Source organism: Panthera onca, chromosome C2 (assembly GCF_046562875.1).
Source record: "Panthera onca isolate mPanOnc1 chromosome C2, mPanOnc1 haplotype 2, whole genome shotgun sequence".
NCBI classification, from domain to species: Eukaryota; Metazoa; Chordata; class Mammalia; order Carnivora; family Felidae; genus Panthera; species Panthera onca.
The window spans coordinates 143,624,457-143,641,482 of NC_138347.1; the positions used below are offsets into that span (position 1 = coordinate 143,624,457).

The 17,026-nt window shown below is 37.4% G+C and overlaps 1 protein-coding gene across 13 annotated transcripts in view; it reads right to left on the reverse strand.

The window, feature by feature from the left end:
- The window catches only part of SLC4A7 (solute carrier family 4 member 7), a 112,627-nt gene that overhangs the window by 67,164 nt on the left and 28,437 nt on the right, over positions 1 to 17,026 (reverse strand). For 7 of the 13 annotated variants that reach the window (XM_060638462.3, XM_060638481.3, XM_060638477.3 and 4 more), the window contains exon 2: positions 2,507 to 2,588. In XM_060638462.3, coding sequence (XP_060494445.1) covers positions 2,507 to 2,588 — 82 coding nt within the window. Of the gene's footprint in view, positions 1 to 2,506; positions 2,589 to 11,890; positions 12,407 to 17,026 lie in introns of those variants that run through there. The other 6 variants (XM_060638471.3, XM_060638478.3, XM_060638476.3 and 3 more) reach the window with 6 other exon arrangements.

Sequence of the window (17,026 nt, forward strand, 5' to 3'; positions counted from 1 at the left end):
TGGCTCGGGTCATGATCTCGTGGTTTGTGGGTTCGAGCCCCGAGCTGGGCTCTGTGCTGACAGCTCAGAGCCTGGAGCCTGCTTCAGATTCTGTGTCTCCCTCTCTCTCTCTGCCCCCACCCCCACCCTACATACACTCTGGCTCTCTCTCCTTCAAAAATAAATAAACATAAAAAAAGAGTTGGACACTTAACCACCTGAACCACCCAGGCACCACTAATTTATACACTGTAAGATGATAAAATTTACGTTAAATAAATTGTACTTCAGTAAGTAAAAAAAAAAATTATAACAAAACTCATGACTACTATCTAATTTTAGTGAAACTATGTTCTTTTGAACACTACGGAAAAATGTCAATTAAAGAGTCACATTCTCATCACTGTGCCCTGGGAATTACAAAGTTGTACTCAAATTAGTATTAATGGGTTCTGGCACATAGCCCCAGTACACCAAGTGAAAATAAATTATAGGAGTTTCCAATTTAGAAAGAATAGATAAACGGGAATATGCCAGATTCCGAAGATTGGGAGCTCAAGCCTTATCGTTTATTTGGCTCTTATTATCACCCTTGGTGTCCTCTGCTATAACTTTTTCTTTCCTTTTTCTTTAACCTTTAACTTTATTCTGTCAAAGACCTATTCAGACAAACTCTGAGATAAACTTAATCTCTTCCTCAAACTTGATACTGAAATTTAGATACATACAAGGTGCGTAAAGCTAAAGGCTCTGGGGTAAACAAGGGAAGCAAAAGAATAAACATATAGCTAAGTCTGCTCTTCACGTTCTGGGTCACACATATTTGAGGGGTGACATTAAATGCTAAATGATGGATTCACCACACATTTTAATTGATAAAATTATTGCTAAACATTTCAACTGCCCTAGTCCCTGGAATTCACAAAATCTAACCTTAAACTTATAGATAGCAGAGGTTCCTTCTAGAAGCCCTAGTAAGCCTAGACTTTCAAAGTCAATTTTAGGGGCGTCTGGGTGGCTCACTTGATTGAGTGTCCGACTTTGGCTTAGGTCATGATCTCACAACTCATGGGTTTGAGCCCCACGTAGGGCTCTATGCTGACAGCTCAGAGCCTGGAGCCTGCTTCAAATTCTGTGTTTCCTTCTCTGCCCCTCCCCTGCTCATGCTCTGTCTCTCTCTCTCTCTCTCTCTTTCAAAAATTAATAAACATTAAAAAATAAAAAATAAAGTCAATTTTAATAAACAGGGCTTTCTTTCATCTCATAATATGGAGAAGACTTATTTGCCTCTTTCCATGTCCTTTTTAAGAGCAATAGATTAAGGCCCCCATATGGTACCAGCTTTCACAAAAAGCTGTAACTTAAAAATGTAGTTCCCAAAAAGACCCCAAAATAAATCTATCAAAACATTTGCCACAAACACCACCCTAACCAAGTATTCAAGGTTAACGTCACCAGGAAGTCACATTGATATGCGTCCTCTGACATGATACCTTGAAAAGAGCATGTCACTTCTGTGGTTTGTTCCCCAAATATCTATCATCTCAGTCTGTTCATATAACATTAGACAAACCCAAACTTAGAGACATTCTCTAATCACTACCCTTCAAATATGCTGAGGTCATGAAAAACAAGGAGAGACCAAGAAACCGTCCTAGAGAAGACCAAGGAGATGGGACAACTACATGTACTACCAGATCCTGAACTGTTCAACTGGATCCTGGAACAGAAAATGCACATCAGTACAAAAACTGGTGAAATCCGAATAAAATTTGTACTCTAGTTAACAGAAATATACCAATATCTTTCTTCATTTTCATTAACTTACGATGGTCATGCTAAAATTTAAAAAAGCTGGGTGAAGGGTATACAGGAACACTCTGTACTATCTTTGCAACTCTTCTGTAAATCCAAAATTATTTCAAAAGGAAAAAAAAAAAAAAAAGAAACCATTTGCCAAGACTTGTTCCTGGAAGACAGACTAGCAAATAATTCATTTGCTCCATAATTCTATGCTGAGGTTATTACAGCACTTCAAAAGGCTGATGTAACAAACCTAGAATATGAACATCTAGATGACAACTAGTGATAACTGTAGCTTATTAGTCTGGCACTCTAGTTTGCTAAAAACACATATTACGTAGCTTGCTAGAAATGAAAAAAAAAAAAAAAAAAAAAAAGAATCAACTGATTTTGCAGCTGTGGTATTTTAATTTCCCAAGGCAAGTAATGGTAACCACCAATGAAGTCTGAAAACCATAGATTCTGAAATCTACGTTATGTCAATACTTTCAACAAAGATAATCAAGGAATGTTCTATTAACAGATATGAGTATGGTTACATGGGTGTTTGCTGTATTATCCCTTACACTATATTTAGAAAAGCGTTAAAACATTCTCCCAAATTGTATGCTCTACCTCACAAAAACGAAAAGTTCCACAAATAGCAGGTAAAGTTTAAAGAACAGTAACAAACTTTCATTAGTAATTTATCCTGCTATACACAGGGTATTTTAAACAAACTTACTTTCTAGTTCTTCTTTTTCAAACTTGGTGTTCACAGTTGAGCTGGTTTTGCCAAGATCCACAACGGCTTCTTCATCAGGACCCTAAAATGAAATTATTCTCATTTACTCATGACATCAATATACACCAAAGACCTTCTACTAATAGGGGCATTATTTGAAATAGTTAAAAAACAGATAACAGATTACCTTCCTCGCAAAGAACCTCACAAATAATTCAATTCTTATTATAGCTAACTGCATTCTTTTTAAATTATTTTTCTAGGCTTTTCTCCCCCCCAATCCACAGAAGATTATTTCAAAATTTCTTGGTAAGAATTGAGGTGACAATTTTTCACTGGTCCTTCTATGGCAGTTTACTAAGTAACTGGTACGTATATTCACTTCAACAGAAAGACCATCCAGATCAGAAATGAGAGAAAACTGGGGCTGAGGGGTGACCCTTAGATATCAATATGGAATGTTTTCTTTATTGTTCTCTGCTCTTAGGTCCTCTAGTTAAAAGTGAACACTGAATGCAGCTATACTGGGTTGTATTATGGTTCCACATAAAATGATCAAAAATGAGTCTATAGATTAAATATGTAGCACCACTTCCACTTGCAAATTAATCAAGGGCCAATCAAAGTTAAGAAGAACTTTTCATTTCTCTGCAAAGAAAAAGCCGTGACAAACTTTAACCTTTAAGGAGATCCTAACTTTGAGTTGTCTAAGTCTACCTTCATATTTGTTCCCTTCCTCAGTTCAACAAAAAGAAACATCTATATCGTAAAATATTGCAGAGACTGTTTTTAAGAGAATAAAATTTTAGCTTTAACTTCCCTTCTGAAGCTTCTAACTTAACTTTGAAAGAAACGTTATTACGCTCGAGATTCTGTGCCACAGATAGAGACAGATGAGCAAATTCCCTTCCCTCGAAAAGTCTTCAATTTGAGCTGTAGCCCTCCCTGGACCCTGGCCCGGCATGCGCCAACTGTAGCTGTGCAAGGAAATATTCGGTCTGGCCAACGTTTCCCAACGCTCGGAGGCCTTGCACCTTGTCTAACACGACCACCACAGGGGCACCCAGACTGGGCGGGCAAGGAGGACGCCACCACTTGCAGTTCCTCAGCAAAGTCTATTCCATTTTAATACTAGGGAACAGTGTACAAGGAGGCAACAGTGGACAAGGACTCTGCTATGTCCAACCAAGCCTGGGACCGGGGAGACACGCTGAAGGAAGACTTTCAAGAGTTTGCAAAGAGATGCCAAGGATCCGAGGAAGAGCTGGCCGATATTGCACAAGCCCGGCTGAACTTCGAGAGGAACACGGAGCAGCCCACAGAGTCTGTGCTGCATACGCGGCCCACTGAGGAACCCAGGATACGAAACGTCATTCAGCAAACCAATCACACCGGAGAGGGCCCAGCCTATGACGCTTTTGCCAAAGAATCAAAGCAAAACATGAATGCAAGGAAAAGGATGGTCAGGGAAGAGGCTAAGACCCAGAAATGACCTGGAAGGGGCTGGGGGCTTGATGAAGACACAGGTGCATACCCTGGATCCAGTTGTTCGAAGCAGGCAAAAGGATGGGCAACAGGAAATGGGCCCTGTTCTGGCTCAGATGGAATCAAAGTATCACAAACCTTCCAAAAGCAGGAGTAAAGAGCTTTCAAGAAAGAAAATGAATCTAATTCATTCTCTTTGAAGGTCCTTATGCTATGATTGGTACTTTTGCAGGCAACAGAGACCACTGGGGTTATAGAAGAGAATTAAATAATAATAATAATAATAATAACAATAATAACAGCAACATTAATTACATTATTAATGGTCCACTGAATATTACTTTTCTAGAATACTTTTTTATCCATCCAATTCTAGTACTTTTCAAGTTTTGCAAGACACATTTTCATCCATTCCCATTTTTATGGGTGATCTTAATAGTCCAGGATCTCCTCTAACACTCAGAATAAACCAGAAAGAACCGTAACACAGTTAGCTTCTAACCACTGTCAATGTCCAAGCATAAACTGAAAGACTAGTTTAAGAAAGAATCAAATAGGACGTTGGTTAAAATGATCTTCTGAAATCTCCTCCTACTTCTGATCTACAATATCACACTTTTGTGTAAACCTTTTTTCAATGTATACACTAGATTCATACACAACTGTTCCTTATTATCTAAACTCTGTGTCTAAGTTCTCTTATCTGAAAATTCAGAAACTGAAACAATTTGATTAAGTTTTTAAATCTTTTTTTTTAACGTTTATTTATTTTTGAGACAGAGAGAGACAGAGCATGAACAGGGGAGGGGCAGAGAGAGAGAGGGAGACACAGAATCAGAAGCAGGCTCCAGGCTCTGAGCCATCAGCCCAGAGCCCGACGCGGGGCTCGAACTCACGGACCGTGAGATCGTGACCTGAGCTGAAGTCGGACACTTAACCGACTGAGCCACCCAGGCGCCCCTGATTAAGTTTTTAAACAAATCCCCTGCTACCCAAACCCTCAATTATATGCTTCCCAAAACTTCCCCGAAACCAAGAAACACTACATTAAGGCAATGCAGATCTTGATATCCAAACTTACTTTCTGAAGGTTAGATATCCAAATATATAATCAGATAGATTTGGCTATCAAGAGTTTTTTGTATAGGACTTTGAAGGACTGGTGTTCAATTTAATACAGAAAACTCAGAGAAGCTAAACGACTTACTAAGGTTCCATATCTAAAGGAGTGGGAAGCAGGCTGTGTAGACTCCAAGATATTTTCATATAATGGACTAACAAAGAAGACCAAAAACAGACACGATTTATGGTTCTTCAAACTGCCTCACAACAATCATATACCCTTAGTAATGAGGAAAGGCTAGAGTAGAAAGTATAGGAATACACACACACACACACACACACACACACACACACACACACACAGAGTACAAGAAAGAGTAGTTAGTAATTACCACCCATTAAGCATGTCACACTCTGAAATTTGTAGCTCTCCTCCAGTGATTTCATGCCCAGGTACAAAACACAAGCAGTCTCCTAAAGGACAATTATCCAAGAGGTAGCATACTGTGTATTCTTAAAGGGATTAACTGCTCTCATTCCAAACTTTCATTAGCAGGAACAATTGCCAAGACAGAAAGCTAGGAAGCAAAACATTTTTCTCTTACCCTAACCAAAAAAAAAACCTCTTTTCTTTCTACACAGATACACTTACATGTTTAGATGTATTACCAACACGATCAGCTAACACTCAAAAATAGCTTAAGTTGGACACCTAAACATCTATCATACAAAAATCCTCCCAATATGTCCAAAAAGTGGCATGTTGAAAAAAGGGTGCCATCAGCATATCCCCTCATGACCCACCCAGCTTTGCTCCCGTTCCATAGTGTCTGTGAAGCCTTAACTAAGTCACTTAACTTAAAGCCAAGTAAGAAGATCATTTTATTGTGACTGGGCTTTCAACAAGAATGTTTTCATGTGTAACTTGCAGAACAAACTAAAGTTCAAACTTTTAAAGTCTAAAAATTTACAATACTAGTTCTGTAAAGACAGGGTTGGGGGGAGGGTTCGTCTGCATTTCTCCCTTCTCTTAAAAATTTCTCGTAGCTTTTCAACAGCTGTGCAACATGAATCAAAAAGGCAACCTGCTATAAATGCATTTACATTAAGGAAGCCACACAAATTGGTCATCTTGACATATTACGAGTAATACAACAAAGTATTCAGGCTGCATAAGGCTAAATACTGAAAATCGCTAAGAACAAAGCCATCAATGCTTCAAGGGGGTAATACATTTCTGAATTAAATAGACTGCATTTTAAATCCTATCATTTTAGGATAATGCTTCAAATATATAACATAAAATATGTTAATATACCGTATAAACTACATTTGCGTTAACATATATACAAAAAAAAATGCACGTACGTAATAAATCTTTGGAAGGCTAACTTTGAAACTGCTAACACTGTCTCACACTAATGATTAGGAAAGCAATTACACACACATGTAGTGTGTAGATTTTTTTTGCTACAAACGTTTAATTTTAGTCATTTAAAAAGAGAATGAATTCAAATTTCTATCTGTTAAAATATCACTTATTTTTACATTAGCATCTAGAAAAAAACTCTTCCTCATTTTTTAACTCCAAGAATATAGTGGAAAACTAAAACTAGTAACAGCAAAGAGCAACCCCTGACATCAAAATGTTCTTAACATCAGATAAGTGACATAGGCCGATGCCTATGAAGTCTTCCTAAAAAGAAATAATGCTAAGGCATTGAGAAAATTCAAATACACGGAAGAATTAAAAAAGCACCCAAAGTATGTCAATGTAAGACTGACTCACTCTAATCTTAAAAAAATTATTTTGCCTTAATGTCGAATTTCTATCCCATTTCTATTTATAAAATAAGGTAACTATTCAGAGTACCAGTGTTCCATAATAAAGAAGAAAATAGATTTAAGAATTAGCCATAAAAGATCATAATGAAAATTTAAATTCTCTATGTATGAAAGGACACATGCACAAGGTTATTTATTTATTGCAGCTTATAACGGGAAAAGACTGGACACAACCCAAGAGTCCCTTAATAGAGGTATGGCTACACACCAATGGAATACCAAACTACTGGGGGGAAGAAAAAAAAAAACAAGGACAGTCTATGTGCGGGCGTGAAAAAATATCTAAGATCTATTATAAAATGAAATACACCAAGGTAGAGAACAATATATATGGTCTGCCACTTTCTGTGTAAGAAAACCCCCAGAATAGGAACATCTGATTTTGCATAACGAAACACTGGGAAGGACATACAAGAAAAAGAAAAACTTATTACCCATGGCAGTAGAGACAGACTTCTGAATTCATTATTGTTTACATTGCTTTGATTTATTTTAACTGTGTGAATACAGAGACTTAAGTACGCCATGTTCTGAAAGTCATTTACCTATCTATCTTGGTGCACGGTGGGAGGAGATACTACATGAAAATGCCAAGCACAGGGCATAACCCACCAAAAAGGCTCCCATTTTTACTGAACTAAATGAGGAAACTATTCTGTGTTTCTACAAAAAATGCTTCCCTAGATTAGATAAGCCTTATGAGTTACAAACAAATATCTATTAGTTTCCTAATTAAAAGTGAAGTGAAGGCTTAAAATGTATCCTGAACAGTATTATGGTCATATAGAATTATTTACAGGAAATGCCTACATAAGTATCTAGGAGAAAACGCCAAGATGCTGCAACTAACTTTCATAACAATATAAAACTATTACTTTAAGGGATTGCGGGGGGGGGGCGAGGGGGGGGGGCACCTGGATGGCTCAGTGGGTTAAGCGTCTGACTTCGGCTCAGGTCATGATCTCATAGCTTGTGAGTTCAAGCCCCACGTCGGGCTCTATGCTGACAGCTCGGAGCCTGGAGCCTGCTTCCGATTCCATGTTTCCCTCTCTCTCTGCTCCTCTCCCACTTACTCTCTCTCCCTCCCTCAAAAACAAATAAACATTAAACAAAATTTTTTTTTTTTAACGTTTATTTATTTTTGAGACAGAGAGAGACAGAGCATGAATGGGGGAGGGTCAGAGAGAGGGAGACACAGAATCCGAAACAGGCTCCGGGCTCTGAGCTGTCAGCACAGGGGCCCGATGCGGGGCTCGAACTCACGGACCGCGAGATCGTGACCTGAGCCGAAGTTGGCGCACAACCGACTGAGCCACCCAGGCGCCCCTAAACAAAATTTTTTAAGAGTTTTTTTTAACATATTGTAAATTCAGACATACCTAAAAGAACTTGTTAAAATTCACCCACCGTTGCTCTACATTAGACATGCTGATTCAGGAGGCTGAGATGAAGAACGAGTGTGTCTATGTATAATGACCTCCTTATGTGATTCTGATGCACACCGAAGTTTGAATACCACGTCCTTGGGTTATGATTCAGACTGAAGTCCTACATATTTAAACTGCTCTTCACTAAAGACTGCTTCGTGCCCTTAATCATTTTAGTAGGCCTGCCTGGGACCACTGCCAGCTTCATTTACATGGTTTTGATCCTTCAGAAAATGAAAAGTACATTCCAATTCACAATACTGTAAAATTATTATACACTTTCATTGTAATACACAGAACCCCAAATTTATTAGTAGAGTTCTAAAAGTTGATCTGTATAAGATTACCCTCAAAATGTGCAAGGTAATTTACCAAAGTATATATAAATAACAATGTTGTCCCCCAAAATACAAATTTCCTCCAAATAATTCCAATTCCCAACCATATCCCCAACTACCACCAAGAGGTGAACTTAATTAGAAAATTTTAAATTTATGGCCAAAAAGCTTAAGAGTAAGGCAAATAATCTTTCCTAATCCAGTTAAAGGGAGATCAATAATCAATGACCACCATTTCATAAAATAAGAGCCAAAGAATGATATTCATAGTTTCTAAAGAAGTCATTTAGTATTTTTTAATTCATTCATTACTCTAAAAAAAAAAAAAGCAGAAAAGAAATAAAAGGTATATGGGAAATTACTGCAAATTTAAAATTGCAAATATTATTTTTATTTTTTTAATGTTTATTAATTTGAGAGAGAGAGAGAGAGAGAGCGCACATGCAAGCAGGGAAGGGGCAGAGAGAGGGAGACAGAGAATCCCAAGTAGGCTCTGCGCAGTCAGAACAGAGCCCAAAGCAGGCATCAATCTCACGAACCCTGAGATCATGACCTCAGCCAAAATCAAGAGTCAGACACTTAACACACTTAACTGACTGAGCCACCCAGGCGCCTGTAACTAAAAATTTTAAACTCAGGCAATCATGCAATCCCCACAGGAAAAAAAAAAAAGAAAATTTTGAAGCCTTGAGAAAAATGCTTTGTCCCCAGACACAGGAGGAACTGGGCAGATTCAAACACTGTAACAAAAAGCCTTCAGAAATTTATTTCAAATACCACCGTTAAAACTAAAGACAATGAGTTTTAAAAGAAAAATTTCAAAAGAAAAAAGTGAAGAAACGAAAGAATGTTAAGAGTAAGAAAACTGAAAGAGGTATGGGGCAATAAAAACTGGCAAGTAATGGCCTCCAACAGTAAAGAGGATCACTGGAGACACTCTACTGTCACACGCTTCATTATAAGGCACAAGAGTCATGGGCAAATGGAAAGCCTCATCAGGGTTCTACTTGAAATTATAAATCACAAATATTTGTTACTTTATTTCTATGAGGAGATGCATTCATGCCAAATTCTAATTCAGTACATACACACCAAAAAAACATACAGAAATCGCTTGTTTTAGGGTTATCAAGTATGTATATAGTTATTAACAGAAATAAGCATAGTAACAAAATCCATTTCCAAAACAGGTTTTTAAAGAAACGATGTAGACTTCATTGGTGGTATAAATGCATAGAAAGGCACAGGCATTCTGTACCAAAGGGAAGAAACCATGCACGCACAAAGATCCAATAGATGTTCTTCAGCAAAAGAAGGCCCAGTAGGTTTCCTATCATGATTCTCCATCTTCAGTCAGCATGGGGTTCTCATTACCTAGGTATTTTTAGAGTTCCATTGCATTTTTCTAGTGAAAACCCAACAGGAGACAGGCAGGAAATCCCTTAGCAATATGGTCTGTTTGCCTCTTCTTCCCCTGGATAATACCCCTGGATCCCCATAAATCCAACAGATGACGAAAGAAATCTCATTCATTTAAAGACTAGCAATTGGGGCGCCTGGGTGGCGTAGTCGGTTAAGCGTCCGACTTCAGCCAGGTCACGATCTCGCGGTCCGTGAGTTCCAGCCCCGCATCAGGCTCTGGGCTGATGGCTCGGAGCCTGGAGCCTGTTTCCGATTCTGTGTCTCCCTCTCTCTCTGCCCCTCCCCTGTTCATGCTCTGTCTCTCTCTGTCCCAAAAATAAATAAAAAACGTTGAAAAAAAAAAATTAAAGACTAGCAATTAAGGAACTCATCCATTCATTCAACAAATATTTAGTGAGTGTATACTGTGTGCCAAGCATTATGCCAGGTACCAGGGATATATCAGAGAATGAAAAACTAATGCAGTCAAATGTCCAGCTCAACAATTACTTTACAGCTGCGTGGCTCCCAGTGATGAGAAATCCAGAGGTGAATGAATTGTCTTTTCCGTTCCTAATGAATAAATGAGACCTCATAGGTATCGACAGGTTTTACTTTTTTGGTTCAATTTTCTGATTTTATATGTACATTTGACACACACACACATGCACGCGCACACACACGCGCACAAAGCTTAAGTGACTTAAGATCACACTGAGCTGGTCAAAGAACTAAAATTAAACGCCAGGTCTCTAGTCCCAATTAGATGGGTTCTTTATCCACTAGACAACAGACCAAGGTCACTAAAACATATGTTGAGGACACATAGTACTGTTTCTTTATACCGTTTCTCAAAACATAATCACATATTTGTGTAACTACTTCTTTGGCTTTCTTGACATGTTTATGCAACTACTCATTTAACTTCTTTCTACTATCTTCCAGTAGAAAAATAAGTTCCAAGATGCAGGAAATCATGTCTGTTTTCCTCACCAGTATATCCTAACATTGAGCAGGACTCTTAGTTAAGTTCTCTAATAAATACCTGAACGTCGAGTATGTTTCAAAGGACAAGACACTCGGCTAAAAATTTATACTGGATTCACTCAAAAACTCCTTACGAACACAATTAAAGCTCAAACATACAAAGGTACTCAATATTTTGAAATTTAGTAAATTGGTTTAAAAACAAAAAAGCCCATCATCGACACATGATAAAACCTAAATTCAATTCACAAGCAGGAATTCGCAGCATAATCAAACAAATGAGGTTTTATTTGAAACAGATTTTATAACTACATAACACATTTCACTAATTCTTCGCCTAAGTCATTTTCCTACCTGCAAAAGCAAAATCTGTGATGTGTATTTTCTTGGCCAAATGATCAAAAGTCAAACTTTAACATGTCAAAGGCATAATATTGAGGAAAAAAGAAAGGCAAAGATTAACAATATATTCATAAATCTAGTCACATCCTTTTTTGAGATTTACAAAATCTGTTATTAAAACAGCATCAGAAGATGCCTACCACAAATTAATCTCTTTCCCAACAGCCTGGCCAAAAAGAATTTTTAAAAGCCTTATTCAAGTAATATTAACTGATCAAAAACCAAATTTTATAGAATAAAAAAGATGCTACAAACATTGCTAACTTTTCACAAGGAGTTACTCTTTTCAGCAGATGACTTCCACAGCCAAGGACACAGAGGATGATACTATTCTAAGCCAGTGCTAATAAGCCTGACATTTCTTCAAGTTTCACTATTAAACTGAAAAAGCCAAATCTGTTTGTAAATAAAACACAAGATCACAACTAGATACATACAGGTAACTTCTTCTCCAGGCGAAATCTTTCCATGGTAACGTATAAATGCCTTGTCTTTGACAACGTAATGCTGTTAAGTCCCTTGAAGATTCCAGGGACAGTGAGTACATATCTGATTTAGGTCACTGTGCTTTGCACAGATGAACTCTTCTAAGTTGCTCTCATGGTACAGCCAATCACAGTCTTCTACGTTACCTAATCTTCCAAGCTAATAACTTATACAGGGTCACAGAAGAGACTTAGAGTATAATACACACATTTAGTTGTAACTGAAAACACCAAAAGAGAAACAAAGCAACCAGTTTTCAACGGAAACCTTTCTGCAAGGTTAGTTCAAAAGACAACATACTCTAAAGCTATAAGGGGATGACTGGAGGGAGGGAAGGAAAAACTGCCAACAACATTGCTGGTTAAATCTAGCCCTTTCACTTAATTCCAGTTAAGACCCAAAGATGTTTTCACCGAAAAAAAAGTCTTGTCTTATCATTACCACATTTATGCCAACTTGGTGTAACTATATTAATAGCAAGACGAGGAAATCATATTATGGTTTATAATTATTCTAACCAAAATGAAGTATTCATATGGATAACCGCTAAATGAGAAGCACCGCTCCAACTTTCAGACTCAAGATCTTACACTCAAAAAATGACAGAAGACCTCAAAGGGCCTTTGTTTACACGAGTTTAACACCTGTATTTATCATAGTGGAAGCAAAACTGAGAAAGCTTTAAAATATTTAAATTCAACTTAAAACAATAAAATCATTGCATGTTAACGTAAATAACATTATTGAAACATAATCATTTCCAAAAATAAAATAATTAGTGAGAAAAAAGGCTTTTACATTTTTGGTCATCTCTAATATCTGACTTATTAGAAGACAACTAGATTTTCACATCCACTTCTCTAATTGAGGATACGATTTATTTGATTGAATTATATAAAAAATCCCGGGTTGGGGAACCTGGGTGGCTCAGTCGCTTAAGCGTCCAACTCTTCATTTCTGCTCAAGCACGATCTCGCAGTTCATGAGATCGATCCTCGTGTCACGCTCTGCATGGACAGCACGGGGTCAGCCTGGGATTCTCTCTCTCCTCTCTGCCCCTCCCCTACTCGCTCGTGTGTGTGTGTGTGTGTGTGTGTGTGTGTGTGTGTGCGCGCGTGTATGTGTGTGCATGCACGCGCACGCACTCTCTCAAAATACACAACTAAAAAAAAAAAAAATTCCAGGTTCACATAATACTGTTGGAAAGGGGAAGAGTGTTTTAATATTCTTTTCAAGTAAGGTGGATATTCCTCTTTGATACCTATCACCAAACTTAAGAAGTAGTCTTTTTTCCTTATTTATTTATTTGTTTGTTTATTTATAAGTAAGCTTTACACCCAAGGTAGAGATCAGGACCCTGAAGTTGAGTCACATGGCTCTACTGAGCCAGCCAGGCATCCCAAAAGTAGTCATTTCTTAAATGTCAGTTTGCAAGGTGGGATCTAAAACAATTTCAAATGATGGGGCACCTGGGTGGCTCAATCAGTTAAGCGACCAACTTCGGCTCAGGTCATGATCTCACAGTTTTTGAGTTCGAGTCCCGCAGCAGGCTCTGTGCTGACAGCTCAGAGCCTGGAGCCTGTTTCAGATTCTGTGTCTCCCTCTCTCTCTGCACCTCCCCCTCTCACACTCTGTCTCTCTCAAAAATAAAGAAATATATTAAAACAAATAAAACAAATGAATGCCGTTACACATTGTATACTGAAATCCACTGGTCTATCATGCACTTTGAATGGCTCACCCATTTGCAAAATGTTTTCACTGGGTAGTAGAAACTTTCCAAACTTCACATTTCATTATGCAATTTTTAAAAAATTACACTTGTTAAGATCAGTAATCTTATCAGAGACATTCAACTACTAAGAAACTGACAAGGTCAGGCTGGCAGACACGTTTTCCAAATTTTCTTTTTTATCATGAAAGCTAGATTTATTATCACTGGTAACAAATATTACCAGCTGTTTTTCCTGAAGTGGCAGGTTCACTCATTTCATAGCTTTTTAAAGAAATATCTGCCAAATGTGAAGTCTGAATAAACCACAGTTTAGTCTGCAGTTTTTCTTTCAAGTAAAAGGGCAGCTAGTTTGAACTCACATTTCAAGCAGTCACACCAGTGTTTTTTACTCCAGACAATTACTGGTACTTCAGTATGTAGCACAAAGTGTTTTCATGCATACTTCCTATTTTCTCATTCAGAATATTAAAGCAATGTGCACTCAAAGGCTCAGATTTACTAAAATAGTTTTTACTGCTTCATCAGGACATCCTTAAGTGAAAAATTCATTTCCCTTTTTAAACAGAGAATGCCTCCCAGTGCTGTTTGGTACCTCTGCCTTGTGTTGGGCTAAGAGACCAGCAGTTTCACTCATCATTGTGTCTGCACCATCAATACAAATTCCAAAACAGTGGAAAAAGCAAATAATGTCTTAGCACTACTATAAAAATAGTTTTGACCTTACAGATCCCCTGATCTCAGGGACTGGCAGGGGTCCATGGACAGCACTGCTAAAGGCTTTATGTTTAAAATATAGAATTAAAGACTTGTGGGTGTGGGGGCACCTGGCTGGCTCGGTCTGTGCAGCATGTGACTCTTGGTCTTGGGGTCATGAGTTGAAGCCCCACACGGAGCACAGCATTGACTTAAAAATAGATAAGTAAATAATGAATAAGTAAATAAAGTGTTGTGAGTGGATTATATTCTTTTTAGTTTCTCTATGATGTTGTTTGTGTAACATTTTATTTATTTAAGAATTGTAAAAAGGCTTTTTTTTAATATTTTTTTATTTTTGAGAGAGAGAAAGAGAACAGAAGCCAGGGAGGGACAGAGAGAGGGGAACAGAGGATCTGAAGCAGGCTCTGTACTGACAGCAGACAGCCCTAGGACTCGAACTCACGAACTGTGAGATCATGACCTGAGCTGAAGTCGGACACTTAACCAATTGAGTCACCCAGGCGCCCCCAACAAACATTTTAAAGAACGAAGACTAAAAAGTATCATTCTGTTATTCTGGGTTTCTAGAAAATAATAAAAATACTTATTGAGCACCTATTATGCGCCAAAACTATGCTAACGACGACTGCATATATCCTATTTTTCTATAGCACATTTAACCTTCAGATATTTCATTAAATCCTCTCAACTCTAACTAAAGCTCAGAGATGTTAAATTACTTCTGCAAAGTCACAGATCTGGTAAGCAGTAGGTTTAGGATTCAAAACTAGTCTTTCTCGGCCCATGCTTTTCCTCTACTCCAACTATGCATAAAGAAATGTAAGGGAAAAATATTCCAACTATAAAAGATTAAAACAAAATTCTAACTGAACATGAATGAAAAAAATGTCTACCAAATTCATATAAAATATAATCTCAATTAAACTAAACACATTCTTTTTGGATAGACATATTTGCTCCCCGGTACCATCAAAGTCTTTACTTTAACAAAGCAAATAAATGGCATTTTCTATAGAAATATCTATTTCCCAAAAATGTAATCTTAAATTCACTGAAGACCTATACCAGATTAAGAATTAGAAGCCCCAATGGCATCAAGTTACACTAAAGCATATAATTTATCATATTTTAAAAATATTCAACCTTTCCGTGATTTATACTTGGCAAATAAACATAAATTTTAAAAAAGCAAACAGAAATCAGAAAAACTGATTTCAAAAATTCTCAATACATCACACCCAGAATAAAAAGCATCTGCAAACAATCAGGTTCAATACCAATTCCTACAATAGCCTCTTGAAATTTACCTCCTATAGAAAATCTTGGCCCTCCCCACTAGTATTTAAGAGCTTAAAACCCTGGTCAGGCATAGGTCTCCCCCAACTGGATTATAAAACCCTGAGCACAGGGATTTAGGTAGAAGAAGGGGGAGGAGGATGGGCAGGGGAAGAGAAAAGGAAGGTTAAGGGCTCCCAGGGAGACAAGAAGGAATCACATACATAGATTTTTAATTTCCAAAATTGCAAAACAAAATTAACTCTTCATCAAAATACAAAAGATTCATTTCTCCAACATGCTCCCTGCTGTGATGGTATCCTGGGCACTACAAAGCCAATATTCAAATTAAATGTTAGAAATCAAGTTTACAGATTAAATAGAAAGGTAAAGTTTTATTCCACTACTCTCGATAAAAAGCTATTAACTCAATATATAAGCTCAGGAATTTTAACCTGGCTATTTCTTTAAAGATTTTTCACTTTTATGTAATAGCAATCCTTATTTTTTAAGGTGATCTACTGAGATATGGTCGACATGTAGAAATCTGTACATATGAAATACATACAACTTGATGAGTTTGGGAATAAATACACACCCATAAAACCACCACCACCACCAAGGCCAAAGACTTGCCTGTCACCTCCCCAATTTATTACTACTACTACCACTACTATTATTATTATTATTATTATCATTATTATGTGTTTATGTGTGGTAAGAACACTTGTCTTAGTCTGTTAAAAAAATGTAAGTATACAATACAGTATTGTTAGCTGCATACTGTTACTGTGTAGTGTATAACACATATCCAGAACTTAATCATCTTGTGTAACTGAAACTTTGTACCCTTTGACCATCACCCCCCTCATTTCGTCCTGGCAATCATCCATTCTACTCTCCACTTCTATAAGTCTGCAATAAGTGAGATCCCACTGTATTTGTTATTCTGTATCAGGCTTCTTTCATTTAGCCATACACTTATGTAAATCAAAACGGTCTCCTTTATTCCCTTGTTCTCTCTGCTCCATTTTCAACCTTGTCTCCATTTCTGTAATGCAAACAGAAGTATATATATGCCTACAAAAAAAGGTAGCCACGTTACAAGTCACTGTTATGTACATAACAATTTAAAAATACATCCTAGAGATTCTTCGGTATGAGAACACAGCAACTACATTTTGAAGTAAATTATTAAATTAACCTGCATGTGGTGGAAGAAATCAAGTCTTAACACAAGTCTCCCCAAAGAAGTATTCCTCACATACCACATCCACTCACCAGACAGAGGTGCTTTCTGTTTCCATCTTGTAACTGTTCTCTCATAACGAGAGTCGCCATCATAACTTTAAATAATATC